This window comes from Peromyscus maniculatus, chromosome 13 (assembly GCF_049852395.1).
Source record: "Peromyscus maniculatus bairdii isolate BWxNUB_F1_BW_parent chromosome 13, HU_Pman_BW_mat_3.1, whole genome shotgun sequence".
Classification (NCBI taxonomy): domain Eukaryota; kingdom Metazoa; phylum Chordata; class Mammalia; order Rodentia; family Cricetidae; genus Peromyscus; species Peromyscus maniculatus.
In genome coordinates, this window is record NC_134864.1 from 46485623 (window position 1) to 46505336 (window position 19714).

Below are 19714 nucleotides of genomic sequence, written 5' to 3' on the forward strand. Positions count from 1 at the left end.
TAAGCTGCTCATTTTTTCTTCATTTCTCATTTCTATGGATACCCATTCCTATGTTATTCTGTCTTCCATATGGATTGATCCTCGTGCAGACTCTTGCATGTGCTAAGTAAATTTTTATTCCCCTTGTTTTCTTTGTGTTAGCTGAACAGTGAGCCATAGGCTTTGCAATAACAACAGACACTTGCAACATTCTGCAGCTACCAGATCAGCCTTTGATGGCTTTTCCCACCAAAAGGCTAATTTAAAAATTTATCCATGTCTGACTTTTCCTAGATCATATTTATTTTATATTGAATACATGTATACAATAAAGGAATTGTATTTTGGATTTTAATGTAAATGAAGCAATTTTCATCAGTAAGCATTTAGCATTACCTGTAGGTACAAATGAGGAGCTTATTTTAATTTCTGGTATCTGTTCTAAAATTTTCTTGCGATGGATTAAAAACTTCAAGACAATTGTAAGAGAATTCTTACTGTAAATTGCCCCAGGAAGGTTTAGCATTGGAACTGTTGAAGTGAGTGAAAGATTGTGAAGGAGTTTCCTTTAAGTTTCTATTACTTGCTTTTTAAAGAGTAGTTTTATATGTGCTCATTCAAAATTGTAATAGTGATTTGCTTATATATGAATTTTATTTCCAATTAGGCGTCACAATATGGGAACTGATGACCTTTGGAGGAAAACCCTACGATGGAATTCCAACCCGAGAAATCCCTGATTTATTAGAGAAAGGAGAGCGTTTGCCTCAACCTCCCATCTGTACTATTGACGTTTACATGGTCATGGTCAAATGTAAGGCTGGAAAATAATTTTACCACCTGCATCATCATTCTTAATACAATAACAGTTTAGATTGTTTTATGTGCGAAATGTTTCTCTACATTGAAAAACACAGCAGCGAGAATACTTATGAATGCAGAATATAAGTACCTGTTTGTTGTGATTATTATTATGAAATAATAGCATGTTTCCAAGCTACAAAGTAAAAATTATTATCTAATTTTTATAATTTCCATGCCCATCAAAGTTTGTCAGAAAGAGAGATAATTATTCATAAGAATGTTAGTAATAATATTAATGTTAATCTTTATGGGAAAATAGCTCAACATCACTGGTAGTCTAAAACTGGATTAATTGGATATAGGTTTAATCAAAAATAAATTAGCAGAGCAGATTGGGAATCAGAAGAGACAAATCTGCATTGGAGTAAAGATTATAGTGTTTACTTTTTTCAATTTGATCATTTGTTTACATCAAATGTTCTTACTTTTCTTTCCACTCCTATACCCCAGACACATATGTATTATAAATGTGTTTTGGAAGCCTAGACCCTTAATTTTAATAGAATTAAATAAGTCCCTGGGGTTCCTGACTTAATTTAAGTGAGATTAACAGGCAGCCATCTCTCTTGTATAATCTTAGGTTTTTTCCAGTTTTGATTTACACAGAGTTAAAAGAAAGACGCAATGTGGTGAAGGTGAATAAGCATTTTATTAATAAGAGACTCAGAGACTCTGGGCCCAGGTCTTCTCATATTTATATTCATGACATGTGTGATCCATTCTGACAGGAAGGGAAGAAATAAAAAATGTTCCTTGCAGTGCGGGTCAGCATGCCCTTTTCTCTAAGCACAGTCCTATTTACTCAATATTTAGTTAGAGAGAAACAAATATCTCACTGTGAAGTTAACCTTTTTTGGCTCCAGTAGCTTCATCATTAGCATCTTGGCATTAACAAGCGTTTTTGGCTATGAATACCCATAAGATGCGGAATGTTTGAGCTTAGGAGAGGTGACACAAAAGAGGCATAAGATGATACCCAGAAGGATCTCCAGAACAGGAACAAGAATTAACTCTTTAGAAATAGCCAAAAAAAATCAAAATTAAAAAAAAAAAGAGAGAGAGAGAGAGACCCCTAGCTATATAGGATCGGGCCTTGTTTACTCGATGTCCTGAAGAGAGCTTAAAAACATTCATGTCTTGTATGATAATTTGATACCATAACCAGCATCAGATGTGGTTTGAATATCACAATGTGATGACAGAAAGACAGGCAAGTGTTTTGCCTTATTAGGCAAACCATATTGAGAGTTTTACCCTTTCCCCTGGAGATTTTATGCTTTAAAAAGGGATCATTTGGCAAGGAAATTAAAGAAAGCTTGGTGCTGTTGCTATTCTAGTCATTTCATCAGCTAAACGAAGGATAGACAGTTAAGATCCGTTTTATCTAAACTACTTGCTAAAGAATACTACCAACCTGAAAACTGGTATTTTTATTCTGGGAAAGCTAATATTAAGATAAGCTAATGGATGTTGCTGAACACACATTACAAATCATTTTGCATTTTCCTTTTAGCCGGGAGCAAACTGGCAAAAAGCAGTTGCTTTCCATTCCCCTTTCAACTTTTTGTGCCACAGTACTATAAGGACAGCCAAATATTTTCTACCATATATTCTTTTTTTTCCAGTCTATTTATTTTTATTTGCATTGGTGTTTACCCACATGTATATCTGTGTGAGGGTGTCAGATCTTGGAGTTACAGACAGTTGTAAGCTGCCATATGGCTGCTGAGAATTGAACCTGGGTCCTCTGGAAGAGCCGTCAGTGCTCTTAACCACTAAGCTATCCTTCCAGCCCCTCTGCCATGCATTCTCTACATAAACCTTCCCATTCTATCTCAATTACCTTGTCTATAACCGTCAAAGAATGTATTAAAAACATTATCTCTACATTCCAAAACAAGAACAACAGAATCTAAGGGTCTAACTTTTCCCATAGTTAGCTTGGGATCTATTTTTCAAGGACAAGAGTTAAGACTGAATCGGATCAATAAAACGAAAACTGGGGATCCCAGAGAGAAGGTTCAGCAGTTAAGAGCTTGTGCTGCCCTTGCAAGGACTCAAGTTGGGCTTTCAGCACCTAAGTCGGGCAGCTAATGACCACCTGTAACTCTAGTTCCAGGTTGATCTGATACCCTTTCCTGGCTTCTATGGAGGCCTGTATTCATGTACACATATCTAGACGTAGACACATAATTAAAAATGAACTATATTTTTAAAATTTTGCCTTTACTGTTATAGTATATTGCATTCTCTGATGAATGACAATTTACTGAGGTAGAGCCTTACCTAATAGTCTTGCTTCTTTCACTGAATTTTTGGCAGATTATTGTTAAAATGATACCTTTTGCATTTTGCCTGTACTTTTTCAAAATTTCAATGTCATTTTCACCAAGCGTGGGTACACTAATATTTTCCTCTGCGTTAATTGACAGGTTGGATGATCGATGCTGACAGCAGGCCCAAATTCAAGGAACTGGCTGCTGAGTTTTCAAGGATGGCTAGAGATCCTCAAAGATACCTGGTCATTCAGGTTAGTCGTTTTGACTTTGCTGAAAACATCCATTCATCACATGACCACGTGAAACAACTTAGGAACTAGTGGATCTGAATATGGTTCTATTAACTGAGACAAAGCAGGCTGGAAAAGGCAAATACCACATATTCGCTCTCATATGTATGGTATAGGTCACAAAACTAGAAAAGAACCATGAGAAAGGAAAAAGGGTCTTAAGGGAAAGGTAATTGGGGACAAGAAGGTAATAGAATACATATGACATAGAAGTAGAAAGATTACTTGGAAAAGGAAGGGCATGAGCATCCAGGTGAGAAGAGTGAAGAAGATTATACACAAAAGCAAAGTATGAGTGTAAATGCCATAACAAGTCCTTTAATTTGTATGCTCATTTTAGAATTACATATGGATTATTTTATTGGGGAGTATATAGTATTCAAGCAATAACTCAATTCAAATGAACTGATGATTATTTAATTAAAAGAACAGACCAAAAGAACATTCTTCCAGTCAATACTAGGAATCAAATAGATTGGATCATTTAATCGATGTATTAATTTCCCTGTTGTTATTTTCACCTAAAGCCTATACACTTGTACCTTCAGTATTCTCAGTTATCTTTCTTCACAGAAAGGAACCTTTGCCTTCAAGTAGACTGCCATGAAAACAAAAGCCAGACTTTAGGAGATCATGATTTTTCAGTCATTTTCCCCCACAAGTTAACTTTCACAAACTGAAATTGTTTACCAATTATGACAAACTTTTAGAAAAGCGAAAAATACTTAAGAAATGATAAGTTGAACAGAGTTTATCAGAGGTTTCATATCTCTTCCAAACTCACATGTTCTCCATGTCATTGTACAATTTTTGAATGTCATCACTTTGACAAGGCTGCCGTTATACTATAAGACAAACCATGGGTGTCTGTAGCATCAGTGCAACCATGTTCATTAAAAGCTAATGTCAATGGCCTCTTATTGTCTATTCTTAATTAGGCACTTCCTTAGCAGTGAACTGTTATTCTCAAATATGAAGTGGATTTTGCCACCCTTGAAGCATGCACATCACCTGCCCTCATTCTTTTTTATTGTAGTTGTTATATTTATTACATTCTTCTTGTATTCCATTTCTTACATTTTAATATCTAACCACAGTATGGGATTCTTTATCACTGGTAGTTAAGCTAAAGATGTTTTTTTAACGAGCACATGGATTCTCTAGCTGTTTCTTTTTCTGTTATATAAACTTACTATCGAAACCTCATGTTATGAAGGAAAGAATAATGATCTGTGCATATCTTATGGGCAATCTTTCAGGGTGATGATCGTATGAAGCTCCCCAGTCCAAATGACAGCAAATTCTTCCAGAATCTTTTGGATGAAGAGGATTTGGAAGATATGATGGACGCTGAGGAATATTTGGTCCCCCAGGCTTTCAACATCCCTCCTCCAATCTACACGTCCAGAGCAAGAATTGACTCCAATAGGGTAAGAAATAATTATACACAAGTACCATGCTATTTCTGAGAAATAATTTTGTATTGTAAGCATTAAAATTTCCAAATAACTATACATCTAACTATTGCAATTTCTATATAAAAATCACACTGTACCCACAAATTATATGCCAAGCTCCAAATAGATATAGTTAACTGAAAATTAAGCATGGATAATGTATTATGTACTCTGAGATATCACTGTTTCAAAAGAAGTCATCTAAAAAACAATTTTTAATTGCTAAGAACCAAACTAATAAAACTTCATACAGTAATGAAAACTTACCAATTAGTCTTTTACTGTTCTTTGTTTAATATATTATAGCATGCCATATTAATCAATACAAGTACAACTCTTTTACTCATTGAAGAAATATTCACTTTTCTTCCAAGTAAAATACAAACACTGAAAAGTGTGTGAATTTTTAAACCACAATTGATTATATTTACAAGCCGAGTGAACCTTTACTAAGACATTGACCTAAGTTTCAGCAGATGCTTCTGAGAAGAATTTACATTTCAAATATTAACTATACTGTCCGTGAATACCAGTTTTTCACTAAATGCTGTCAATCCATCTGTTTATTTTTAAAGAGTCACTTGTTGGGACTAGAGAAATGGCACTTACAAGTGTGTACTGCTTTTGCAGAACAGTTCAGATCCCAGAATCCATGTCAGGCAGTTGTAAAGTCCAGCTCTCAGAAATCCTGCACCCTCTTCTGGTCTCTGTGGACAGTAAACATACACAAACAAATACACTCATTTAAAATAAAATATATCTTATTTAAATATTTTTTTAAAAAAACACTCAACTTATGAGTGCCTCTGAACATGAGATGTTATCACACTATAGAGAGTCAAGAAATTGCCGTGTAACTTGTGATTTCAGAATATATCCAGGCACCCTGATAGCAAGGAAATGAACCAACCTCAACGCCCATCAACAGATGAATGGATAATGAAAATGTGGTACCTATAAATAAAAATGGAATAGTAACCAGCTATAATGAAAAATAAAATCACTAAATTTTCAGGAAAATGATGCACTTGAAAATTCTAATATTAAAGGAAGTAACCAAACTCAGAGGAAAAAAAAAAAAAAGAAAAACCTGCATACTTTCTCTTACATGTGGATCCTAGCCTATAATGCATACATGCATGTATTAAAAATATGTAAGTGTGAGTATAGGATAAAATTTAGACAAGAAATTAGGAGAGGGTAATATTAGGTGACAAGGAAGGACAGGAAATTGGTAAAAGGACATATGCTGTTAACGAGCCTCATTTTTTTTCTTTTTTCTAGCTTCATAGTTTTCTTCTTTTTATGGTGGATAAGTGAATTCAACTTTCTGGGTATTGAAGTAACAAGAACCATAAATACATAAATAGATGATAGATAGATAAATAAATAAATTGTTCACAAAAGTGGAAAGTCCTAAATGAAGCAGTAATGCTTCAGAATGGCCATTATAACTATGTAGTAGCTGACAGAGATGGACTGGAACTGGCCTAGTGTGTGAGGAGGTTCCTTAGAACAGCTGTATGGTGGTTTTGCTTGTGTGTAAATTAGAAGTGTGTAATTTGATTAATTTTTTATTGTGTCTGGATCAATGGAAGAGCCACAGAGCCATAGAATCAGCATACAGCTTGGCAAGTGCTACAATAAACTATTTCTTGGCCATTGGTGAGTGTGGAAATACAATGAGTTTAGGTCTAGACAACATGTCTTCCACTTACAAGACATAAACATGATTCTTGATTGAAGCAACTTTTCCCCTTAGCATCTCCATCTCAAAACATTGTCACTGTAGTAGAACAGAGTCTCCTAGCTCTCTTGGACACAAGCTTAAAAGAAATTTCAAATTTCTGGTCGTTCCCTAAGACGGAAGTAACTATTTCAGACTGATAGCAATAATGAAATGGTACCTAGATTTTACTCTTCAACACATGTATGTTAACAACTTTTAGTCCCTATGACAACCCAATGATGTTACTGTATTATTGTCATGTCTTACAAACAAGAAATCTGTCACACAGAAGTGCTGTGATAAGAATGATGTCGAATGCCTAGCCAGCAGATCAGAGCTCTTAAACGGGCTTTTTGTCTCTACAACAATGTGCCTCATCGTTAAATATACAAATTTATTTCCATGATATGTTTGTTATTCTTGGTATCAACCTCAGTGCCTGGGACTTGTCAGTGAATATCCCTAGTAATTTTCTCATAAAATGAAACTCATCTGGTTTACATTTTTTAAACTTTTTTCCTCCATTGGAAAGATTTGATGCACAAAGGCAAATTGAAATGAGTCTTATAAACACACCTGTAATCTCAGCACTGGGGAGGCTGAGGCAGGGGCATTTTGTGAATTCAATGCCAAACAAGGTTAGTAGTGATTTCAGTCCCTGCCTGGATAAATAATGAGATCTTGTCTTAAAAAGCAAACAAAGGAAAAACACATAGGAAAGAAGAAGGGAGGGATGGACAGAGGGAGCAAACATCAAGACCTCAGTTTACTTTTCTATAAAAAAAAAAAAAAAAAACGTAATTCCAAGCCAAACTGAAGATTTTTTTATGGTCCCAGTAGGAATAGATAACTTAATAGTTTGAAAATTTGGTCCATAAGGTGGGCATGGTGGGACATGCCTAAGAATCCCATCACTCGAAGTGGAGTTGTGAGTTCCAGGCATGCCTGGTCCACAGAACAAATTCCAGGACAGCCAGGGCTATACATAGAAACCCTGTCTTGAACAAACAAACAAATAAATAAGTATATAAATTTAGTTTATAGAGAGAGTGTGACTCTCAGTCTTTGTGGGAGTCTGTAGTTAAAAGAGGGGGGCACTTTCCCTGCTCTCTCTATAGAGCAAAAATGACCCAATTTCATTATTGTATTTATTGTTCTAAAAGACAAATTCATCACTTTTCATTTCAATAATCAATTTTCAAGGAAAGAATTTTATTTCTTAAAGTGAAATGCTATCAAGATATCAAGAATAAGGCTTGATTCTTTTTCTTTTTATAAGAATCCTGAAATTCCAAGTTTTTGTTCACTTTAATTTATAATGCTTAATGCAAGTTTTTGTTCACTTTAATTTATAATGCTTAATGCAAGGAATTCATAATGACAGTTTAAGCTAACTAAACAGAACTAGACAAAGGAGAAATCACATGGGGAAATCCTTGACCTTTAGTCTTTTTCTCTTCTGCATTTTAATTTGCTACCTGCAAACTCCTATTTCCTTTTTCAGTGTTTGGAAAAGGAATTGTGCTTAATGGCACTTATCTTGGAGCATTAAAAAAAAAAACATTTTTTTTTAAGAATTGTGTGGGTGTGTGCACACGCACATGCACATGTGCCCTGTGTTGCACCTGTAGGATCTCAAGAATACCCTCAGTTGGCATCTTGAGTCCACCTTATTTCAGACAGGCTGTTTCATCCACTAATGCGTATGCAAAGCTCATGGGGCTGCGATTCTCCTGTCTCCAGCTCACATCTCACTATAGGAGTGCTAGGAGTATAAACATGTGCTGGTGTACCTGGCTTTACATTTGCTCTGGGACCCAGTTCAGATCCCCATGCTTTCACAGTAAGTGTTTTGCCCACTGAGCAATTTCCCCAGCTCATTAAAAACCTTGTTTGTTTATATTGCCATAATTATAAAACTCTGGCTTTATATAACTCTTATTTAAACTTCTAACATGTATAAATATTATCTCCATCCTTGTCTATAATGCTGTTACTTTATTTCAATTACTTCAATTTTAGATACTGTGGTCAAGTTATATAAAAAGGGACTGTGTTAAAGCAAATAAGGATGGAATGTTTATAAATATATTTGATAAACCTTTAGTACCAAGTAAGTACTCAGTTTTTAAATACAAAATATAGTTTTCTATATAGATAATTCAGTAATGTTTTGGTTCTTTCTAGAGCATTATTTTCTCATTTTTAAATTAACACAACCCTACCCATCTATGTGTGTGATAGACAATTAAGAATTACATTTTCTCTAGTAACAGGAAAGTAAACATCTCTTTTAGAGTGACACGGTTTTTATTTTTTACTTTTTTAATTGGCCAATAACATAAGTACTCATATTTTCTTCTCACGTTTGCTACTCATGACAAGCGTGTTGATGTGTTTACTCTCTGATTCTGTGTATGTTTCCTAACATCAAACAAAATACCAAAGCAATCTCTTCTGTATCATGTCAGATTGTTTTAAATTTTATGAGTGGGCCAGCAAGATGTTGCAGCAGGGTAAGGCCCTTGCCATCAGGACTGATTACCTGAGTCAGGTTCCCAAACTTGCATACATGGTAGAAAGAGAGAACCAGTCCTCGAAAGTTGTCCTTTAACCCCCGCACATACACTGTGGCCCACACATGTATGCATAGACAAGATGAGTAAATAAATGAAATGTGAATTTTTAATTCCATATGTATTTTCGTAAATTGTAACTTTAAGACAATGAGTAAATTAACAATACAATGCTGATGTTTTTCCAGAACACTGGTAGAAATAAGTTTTAGAAACACTAAAATATTCTCATCTAACCCATAGCTGATGCTACTATTATTAGCGATAGATGTACAATGGTCTTAAATATTTTCATCAAAATAATGTGCCCACAGCATCTACTCTAACATTACGTAAACAGGAGAACCTGAGTAGCAAATCTTGGTTCTCTACGTACATAAAACAGAGGACCTAAGGGTGGAGTTACTCACTCCTTACTACTGGCTGAGGTTCTACTTTGTTTCTCTCACCATATACTATAATACCATCAAAAGAAACTAGACGGTGGGCTGGAAGGACGGCTCAGTAGTTAAGAGCACTTGCTGTTTTACTGGAGAACCCGAGTTCAGTTTCTGGCATCTACATCAGGTGTCTCCCTTTAACCTTCTGGAACTACAGTTCCAAAGGATTTGATGCCTCTGGCTTCCTCGGAAACTTGCACTCATGTGCACATAAACATGTGCACAACACACACACACACACACACACACACACACACACACACACACACACACATGCATCCCTACATAATTCAAAATAATAAAACAAATACATTAATTAAAGTAAATTGGAAATAAGACATGACATTCTAGAACCAATCCAGGGCATGTCATTTAATCAGGCTCATGTCATTTTCTTTTTTTTTCTTTTTATGTCATTTTCTTTAGTCATAAGGATGTTCAGGTGGATCATGTGTAATCTCCTCATATTAAAATTACTTTATAATAGATTGGTATTTTGAGAAATTATATTCCAGACATATGCTTTTTTTTTTTTTTTTTGGTTTTTCGAGACTGGGTTTCTCTGTGTAGCTTTGTGCCTTTCCTGGAACTCGCTTTGGAGACCAGGCTGGCCTTGAACTCACAGAGATCCGCTTGCCTCTGCCTCCCGAGTGCTGGGATTAAAGGCGTGTGCCACCACCTCCTGGCAGTATGGGCAGTATGCATGTATTTTATTCTTAGGAATATTAGATAGAGAATGGCCCAAAGCATTTTGAGTTAGCTCAGTATACAACCATTGTCCTTAAGTGACTGGATATAGAAGAGAAGATCCTAAGGACAAAAGTTAAGGAAGCATCTCATAGCATCTTGTAGGTAATACAGGAGGAAGGTGCTAAATGGCATAGGAAGGTAACTCTTGTTGCAATTTACCAAGGATCAATATTAATTCTAACAACAGCTACTTGTTGATGATAAATGATTGTAGTGTCTGGGTATTGGTTTTACATTTTGTCCTAGATCTATAAAGGTTTCCTGCAGTTTATCCTTGACAAGATGCTTGAGGTTTTTTGTTTTTAATCTATTAAACCTGAAGTAGTAGCTCTCTTTTCTATTAAATATCATATTACTAGCTACCTTTTTGTCTTAAGTAGTCTTTACTCAACAGCTAATCTTTTTGACTTGCTCAGTATATTATAGATAGAGTAAACACATTGATATATTTGAATCAGAATAATTAAATTAATACATTTGAATATTTCTTATGGGATTGGCACTATGTTGGGCAGTGAGAACAGGGTTGGGAAAGGATGTTCTGTCTTCAGAAAGTCTCATTCTAGTTGAGAACATTATAATATGAGAGAAACATCAGGGAAAAGGAAAGACAATCCAAATCAAGATAAAAGATTAGAGGAAGTCATTTTAGCCATGTCTTTGTGAAGAAAGAATCTCAGGCTCAGACCAGGGTCAGTCGAGAAATGAACCAAATCAAACCAAGCCCAACATCAGATTAGGAATATGCGAACTAGTTATTTTTAACATCTTAGTTTTTATAATATTTTTATATTGTGCAAGTTCCAGAACTGTATTATCGGAGAAGGAAATAGACTGTCTTCCATTTTTCTTGTTTTTTTTTGCCAATGTTAAATCTTGGTCTTAAAGGCTCTTTCACTATCTCTAAATGTTCCAATTCCAAGCAAAGAACTTTTCATCCTCTCTGCAAAGTACTTTAGGATTTCCTTTCTTCATCTTGGCACAACTCTACGTCATCACTTCACAGAACCTATTGTGATCTCTCCCTAAGTACACATGTTTAGCATTTGTTTTTTGGTTTTTGTTTTTTAATAATTTCAAGGGAGCTCAATTTTTCTTTCTTCTTCTCCCTTCGTTCCTTCATTCCTTCCGTCAATCTAGTGCTAGGGATCAAACTCAGGACCTCATGCATCTTAGACCAGTTTGACCACTGAGCAACACCCACAGACAATGATAGCTTTTTATGCTTATGTAGTACTTTAGCTTTTTCCTTAAAAATTTTAATATGGAGCCAGTTGGTGGTGGCACACACCTTTAATCCCAGAACTTGGGAGGCAGAGGCAGGCAGATCCCTGTGAGTTCAAGACCAGCCTGGACTACAGAGTGAGTTCCAGGAAAGGCACAAAGTTATACAGAGAAACCCTGTCTCGAAAAAAAAATTTAATATATCCTTTGCATTGTACCAAAAACAACGGTATTAATGATTGGTCTCAGTACCTGAGACACCAATTTCTGCCTCTTATTTCCTTCCTTCCTTCCTTCCTTCCTTTCTTTTTCATTCTCATCTTCTTCCTCCTCTTTCTTCTTCACTTTTACAGTACACTTTTGTATTCTTTTCATGAATGGGAAAAACTTGAATGGTGTATTTTATTAGATCTCTCTTTATATGGTATATAATCCTATTGTCATTATCAGTTTAAAAATGATTAAACATTTTTAAAGAAATGTTCTTTAAAGAAATACCTTCCTCATTCCAGTTGACTGGTCACTGCAATTTACTTTTCTCCACTCTACATCTCACATGCAAAATACTGCCCAGAACTGCAAGCATTATTTTAACACATGTATCTCAAAGTATTTATCTGTTGGAATTTTTCTGTCTCTGTTGGGAAGTTCGGATGATTTGTTCTTTAGAAATGCCGTTTCTCCTATAGATGATCGATTTTTTTTTCTCTTTGAAGATAATGTAATATAAAATTGCACTCATTTTCTTTTCAAATTTGGGGGAACTATGGAGAGATTAAGAATTCTTGATTTGTCTGATTTTATATTAACTATATATTTAGAGCTGAGGCATTTCATCCACACACTTGAGGACGGAAAGATGTTCCTAGTCGATATCAAAAGTATTTTAAGAATGAGTTAAAGTACATTAGGTCTTGCCTATAAAATTCCGTATTTTCGCTTACATTGCAATATTCTTATTATATAACGACAGCAGGCCTTTTGACCGTAACCTGTCCTTTCCTCTCGCGTTCTGCTTCCACACCCTCTCTTTGTCTTCAAGTGTATGCTTTTCTCTAGAAAATTAGTTTACCTAGAAATACTTTGAACAGAAATGTAAGCAATGTTGTTAGCCCTTAGTACTGGTATAAAGAACTCTAAGCACAGCGACCGCACCCCCGTATTATGAGGTATATGCATCAGCAATTGTGTGTTCATGAATGATCAGATCTCTAAGAGACCTAAAAGACATCTTCATCTTTATGGACGTGGAAACTAATACTGGGAAGAGCCAAGATTCACACCCCAGTGTCCTTGCTTCCAAGAGAAGGATGCAGAGCCCTTGCTCTAATCTCTTGGGTCTTAATCTAGTCTTCTTTCTTTTCATTGGTTCTGTTTGTTTGTTTTGGCTGGTGAAAGCCATGGAAGTCTTGATTTTACTTTCAGTCTAATGAGATTTAGTATCAACTGGCTTAAAAGGCTCCTGCTGGGAGTGCAATGAGAAGCCAGAGCCCCTGCTGCTGCTTGCCTCCTCTGTTTATGCTTCTGAGAGACTCCCTGTAATCAAGAGTTAATGGTTTAGGAAGATCAAATGGAATTGATAGAGCCAAAATCGAAGCACAAAAGCAGGGCAATGGTGTCTGCATTTGAACTCAGTAATGACATACTTGGCATCAAAATGATCTTCACAAGTTTAGCAGATGTATAGAAATTTACCAGTGCAAACCTAAATATAGCTACTACTTATTGATCGCTTATTTCTATTTGAAACTCTACTCCAAGCTATACCCAGATTACCCTCTACCTACACAACACAAGTAGAAAGTGATACGGTTCCCTTTTCAGCCAAAGTAGAAAATACAACAGAAAAGCTGCCAACTGCTATGGTAAATAGTGAGATTTGAACCCGTCTGATTTGTTCATGTTTTTAATTCTTTTTTTTTTTTTTTTTTTTTTTCGAGACAGGGTTTCTCTGTGTAGCTTTGCGCCTTTCCTGGAACTCACTTGGTAGCCCAGGCTGGCCTCGAACTCACAAAGATCCGCCTGCCTCTGCCTCCCGAGTGCTGGGATTAAAGGCGTGCGCCACCACCGCCCGGCTTAATTCTTATTCTTCATTGGTAAAAGAAAAGGAAAGTCAAATTACCATCACCAATAGGTAATGAGTAAATTATAAGTATTAGCCTAAATATTATCCAAATGAAATTATTTGAAATTTAGTACAGACTATAAGTTTCTTCAATTTTTAAAAATGGTTGTTATAATTTTTATGAAATCATTTTCACAGCCTACAAAGTGATATTTTGAAAAATGCTGTCTCCTTTTCCCCATACTGCGAGAGGCAGTGTAATTATAAAATCATAGAGTCACTCATCTTGTCACAGTCGCCCAAGTAAGTCATGGTTGATTAGTGTTCTAAAGGTTGTCATCATACAGGGCATTTTACTGTTTCGAAAGAACCTTCATCGTTCAATAGCTGAAACTCCTAATCAACTAGATGACTTGGTATCTTTGTTGAGAGTTTAGCTATTCAAAAACTCAACCACTGTTACATCCCATGACACCCAATGTGTCATGTGAGCTGCCTATAAGATAGAAAGGTTCACCTCAAGAGCACCCGATACTAGCCACTGGTAGCAACTTTCAGTATGGGACTGGGGACACTACCAAACACACTCCTCCAAGAGAGTCCACACATGCAGCAGACACACTGGTTTTCTGTGAGGATCTGGCTTTAAAAGCACATTTCAATGGTATTTATAAAGCTGTTTTTCTCTTAGCAACTGCTAACTGGCACAATAAGTCCATGAGCAACCAAAAAGATTTCTTCTCTTCATCGTTAAATAGGACTAAAGAAAATCAGAGTCCAAAAGGGAAACAAAGAGAGTGGAGAGACAGCTAGACATGCTATGTAGACTGATGACATTAATGAATGTTTCCTCTAAGCCATTTAGACGGTTACGTTTTAGTGTGATTGCCACCAGATTCAAATCCCTATTCTAAATTAGTGGACACATCTCATCAAGTAGTCTTTTCTTCATGGCACAGCACATAAGCAAGCACCATTATCAATTTCTTCATTTCTTATATAATGGAATCAGGATATTATCATCAACTTCTTATTCAGATTTTTGGAAGGTTATTTAATTTTTATTTATTTATTTATTTATTTTAAAAATCTATCTTTATCTGCCAGAGCTCCCTGTCTGGGCCAGCCTGCTATGCTGATTGCTTCTGCAAAGGCTTGAGAAAGTGTTGTTCTATTTCATTCTCAATAAGTATTGATGGCATTTTGAGAGGTTCAGAGTATCCTTTGATTACTCCATGAAATGGAACAGAGAAGATGGCTGTGGGTAGTAGGGGGTGGGTTTGCTCATCAGGCTTCCTTTGTGAGCTTTCTGCACTTGACCGTACCCCCAATCACATGCATCTCTTCCTTTGCTCACCTGTGTAAATGGAAAGTTCCCTTCTCAGTTCAAAATTCTGACATACCAGAATGTTCTAAAGAGGGACTAATTTTACTCTGTAGCTTTCACTGTAGCTGAATGGCTGTGGACCAGCCTTTCATTATACTCAAGCAAAAGCTGAATTAAGAGACCGCTATACCACTGTGGGAAAATTTCCAAACACAAAGACCATAGTTCTTGTTTCAAAATATTCTAGATTGTGTGAAATAAGTACAGCAAATCACATAGGGGAAGAAATTGGAAGTTCAACCCACAACCAATTTGTTTTGCTTTTTCCAAAAATAATCATAGCCATTGTTTAATAACATACTGAATTGTTTTTCTCTCTAGAAGAAAAAATGCTTAATATTCTCAACGTATTGAAATCTTGAGATGTACATAATTCATATTCACTGCGTGCCTGCTCTAGCCTATTTTCAGTTGGAGCCAGGTGCTGTGGTTCTGTATTAGAGAGATAGGCTATTGGATATTCCATAGTTGAAATGACTAATACATTCTTTTACTCTTAGTAATTGCATAGATTTATAAGAGTGTGACATTATGCAAAGAGTGAATAATAATACATATACAGATTGACTATAATTCACTTGTCTCGAGTACTATATAAATGCCTTGTACTTACTAGTATATTTAATCTCCTGAAAACTTTGCGTTAGTTTTTATCTTTTTACCACTTCCTCCCCGCCCCCGATTTTCCTAATTTTTACTGTTCTTAGCTATCCACTATTCTGTATTTTCTCATCTATTTTGTGCGTGTGCAAACTGAGGCTTAACTTTAAATTGTAGGACCTAGCAGCTGCCTCAAAGGGGGCTGTGACTCACCACAGTGGTGCATTGCTTCTCATGCTGCCTCTGAGATTCCATTGTTACTTTATTGCTGCAACAAAGTCAATTCTTAGTCCTCTTTATCGATGCTGGAGATCAATTCCAGGCCCTTGAACATTCTAAGCCAGTCATTTACTGCTGAGTCACCTCGACAGACAGTACTCAGCATAGTAAAGATGAATATATAAATGAAGAGTTTGATTATTTATTTATTTATTGTTATGTGTATGGCTGTTTTGACTACATGTGTGTCTTACCATCACATGTGTGCAGGTCCCTGGGGGACAGAAGGGGCATTAGATCCCCTGGGTCTGGAGTTATAGATGTTTATGAGCTATCATGTGTGTGCTGGGAATCATTAATGGGTACCCTGGGAGAGTAAGCACTGAGCCATCTCTTCAACCCTTCAGCAAAACATTTTGACTTCTTGAACCTTTGAATCACCAGATCCTCATGCTGTTTGTGGTCTTCAAGGGACTATCTTAGTAAGAGCTGTTTAATCTATCAATACAGAAAGAAACATCCCCTTGCCCGTCTTAAATTATGACGATTTCAGACATGTAAGAACAACAAAATCATCTTCCATTGGAAATGTATTTATCAATCATTAAGGAATCTGCTGTGTATCTAGTTCTTCTAGAAATGCATCCGAACTTGCCCTCAAAACAATTGACATATAAGAAAGCAGCCAATAAAATTTAATGAGCAAGTGTTATAATAGGGACAAGGAGTTCATAAGGAACTGTTGAGTGAGGTGAGCTTTATTATAAGGGACACAACAAGGTCATTTTGGCTTCTGATAAAAAAAAATTCTGACAGCATTTCAATATGTTAACTAAAGTAGAGATGGAAGGAATCAGAGGAATAGCATGAGGACTTTGATAAGGGAAATGGTTTTGAAACAGATCAATGGAATCTGGATATCCATTGAATAATACAGAGTGAGAAGGAGATGCCAAGTTCTCTAACTGCAATTGAGCAGATGTTAGCCTTATGGATCTTATGGATTAGTGTATAAAGAAAGAAGAGGAGAATAAGAAAATTAATTGATATTTTGAAATTTAAGTAGACATCAGCACTAGACTTTTAGAATGTATGCCTAAAAGGCCAATGAAGTTGTCATGATTGGGAAGCCATTTTTACATTGTTTCATGGCATTTACATTGCTAGTCCTTTTTAGTAGTTTCAGCATAGCATAGCGCTAGTGGAGAGCAAGTGAATAATGAGCAAGATCAGGAAGTGAAATTCGCTTTGAAATTTTCTCTCATACAAATGGAAGTAAGGATAGAGAGTATACTGGCGAGAAAATGTTTATAGAAGCAATTTAGTAGATGTGTTTTTATTTCAGCTTACTTTGTTTTACTACACAAGGGTTAAGATATCTGACTGTCTGTATTTAAATATGGCTCCAGTACTGGCTAGATTACATAAGCTTGGCCTTTTAACTACTCTGTTTATTATTCTCCAAACTGTGGATAAGATCATATGAAGCAGGGGATATGTGGGGACTCAGAGGAATTATATTTACAGAACACTTCGAACTAACAACTCAGTAACTGTTTACCCTTTCTCTTCCTATATTCCAATTTCCCCACATGGGGCTCCTCTGCACTCTATTTTTTCCTACCTCTTCTTTGACTTACCTCTCAATCCCTCTTCCATCTCTCCAATAACGCAAGTAATTCACACTAAGAATTTGTGAATTGATAGATATGATTGGAAACAGAAAGGATGGACTTGGTTGAAGGATCACATTATAGAGAGTACATGCTCCTATTCAACTCTTTTTCTTCATTGCCTGCCCGTGCCAACTCTATTTCCTTAGAGATTCAAATTTTCCTTTGTCTCCTATATTACAATTTTCCTTCTCATCTGAGGACTTGCACCCATATGTTAAATTATTCACTAACTGCTCAAACATTCAGGACTTAAAATGTTTTAACAAAGAAGTTAATTGTCTCTCAGGAATGATTTTATTCTCCTGATAATAACAAGTTTTCAGTTGTATTATAATTTTCAGATTAAATTGAGAGACACTAGGAGACTGCCAGCCTATAGACACTTAGGATAGAGCAAGGCTATGTAAGGAACAAAGGGAATGGGTGTGTCACTAGGAGAAAGGCTGAATAAGGTTTCAATGAGGGCTGTTTTGAGACAGTAAACGATGAATGAAGATCCGGTAAGTTTAAGGACTCCTCAAGATGCAAGATATGGCTTTTTAGAAGTATCCACTGGATGTGTGATGCTTCTGCCCCGCCAAGCAAACTGTGAACAAAGGAGAGGAGACAAGAGATAGGAAGAAGTGAGAATGTGGAGCCGTTCCAAAAGCAGTACAGAAGCAGTGGGATGTAAACACTACCTGGAGGATCAGCACAGTAACTCATTAGGGCTTATAGCTAAGTTCTTTCCTTTAGTCTAACTATCTATGATATGTAATTACATAAATATGAGCACTGTGTTCCTGTTAGGGGCAGAATGTTGTGCTAGGCTGTGTACATGCATTCCTACAAACTACACAGCTAACACAAAGAAGAGGTATCTTTATCCTATTTTAGACTAAAGAAATTAAGGTTCAGGTTTTGAATAGCTTGTGACATATCTAGTAATATCTAGTAAGTAAACTCAAGATGGAAATCCAGATTAAGCTTGCTTCAAGGTTTATTACTAGAAAAATAGAAAGTATCTAGAAATTGATCTATGGAAAGGAGGCAAGAGAAATGGCTGACTTACAGAAAGGAATCAGGAAGAAACAAAGGGCTGTGGGTAAAGAAAGGAATCATTTTAGAGTTTATAATGGCAGTTTTGGTAGTGTTCAGGTATAAGCATGCGATACTTAAAGAGCAACTGAGGTAAGATCACAGCCAAGAAGGACACTCAGAAACAATAATGCATTGGTACTGACTGGCACTTATCCAGAAATGACTGTGCAATCCAAGTGGCATGACTAGGCATGAGCAATCTAAGTATTGGACAGTGCCTCCAATGACTCTAGAGAATACTCAAGTGGGTAAGGACCTGTGGTAGAAGAGATTAAGATTATCCTCAAAAAGGGAAGAAATAGACTGAATTTTGGAAAGCTGTGATCCAGAATATTGTAGAATATTGGTTCTGGCTCAGACATATTGTGGAATGATCATGTTCCACTAAAGAGAACTGTTAAGGAAGACCCTGTATGTGCAGGGAACTACTGGAGAGTGTGTGTGGTTGCTAAGGCATCAATGCAGGAAATATTTTCATAAACAGGGAAGACACAAATCTAAGATTTGTGAAGATGGATTCTATTGTGTGTTGTGAGTTGTGTGTTGGAGTAGAGTCTACGGAAAAGGAGATGGGACTGGAGAGATCGCTCAGTGGGTAAGAATACTTGCTAGTCTTTCAGAGGACATGAGTTTAGTTCCCAGCATCCACATGGAGTAGCTCACAACAGCCAGTAACTCTCTCTTCAGGAATCAGATATCCTCTTTTGGCTTCCTCAGGCTATACCACATATATGTGGTCTATGAATATAGGACATATGGACATATACACACAAAAAATAATGTATTTAAAAAGCGAATGAATACAAAATGAACATTTTTTTTCTGTTCTAAAATGCATGAAATCATAATCATATGAACCCATGACACAGTTACTACAGAGCCCTGGAAAGAACCTGTCATGGAAGAGCTGAAAGCCTCAGTTCCACTGCTTCAGGGGAAATCACTGTGGGTCAAAAAGATGTGAAAACAGATGAGAGAAAAGGCCTAGAGAGAATTCATGTGCATCTGTTTTCAAATCACATGTTAGTGAGTGCTTCTTTTGGGACTTCTGATATTTAGAAACTCAAAATGAATGGCATGGACCCTGGAAGTTTAATAT

General features: G+C 36.2%; 1 protein-coding gene across 7 annotated transcripts in view; it reads left to right on the top strand.

The window, feature by feature from the left end:
* Window positions 1–19714, top strand: part of Erbb4 (erb-b2 receptor tyrosine kinase 4) — a 1076808-nt gene that overhangs the window by 1030071 nt on the left and 27023 nt on the right. For all 7 annotated transcript variants that reach the window (XM_006989868.4, XM_016008144.3, XM_016008143.3 and 4 more), the window contains 3 exons: window positions 647–793; window positions 3276–3373; window positions 4672–4842. In XM_006989868.4, the coding sequence (XP_006989930.1) occupies window positions 647–793; window positions 3276–3373; window positions 4672–4842 (416 nt within the window). The remainder of the gene's footprint in view (window positions 1–646; window positions 794–3275; window positions 3374–4671; window positions 4843–19714) is intronic.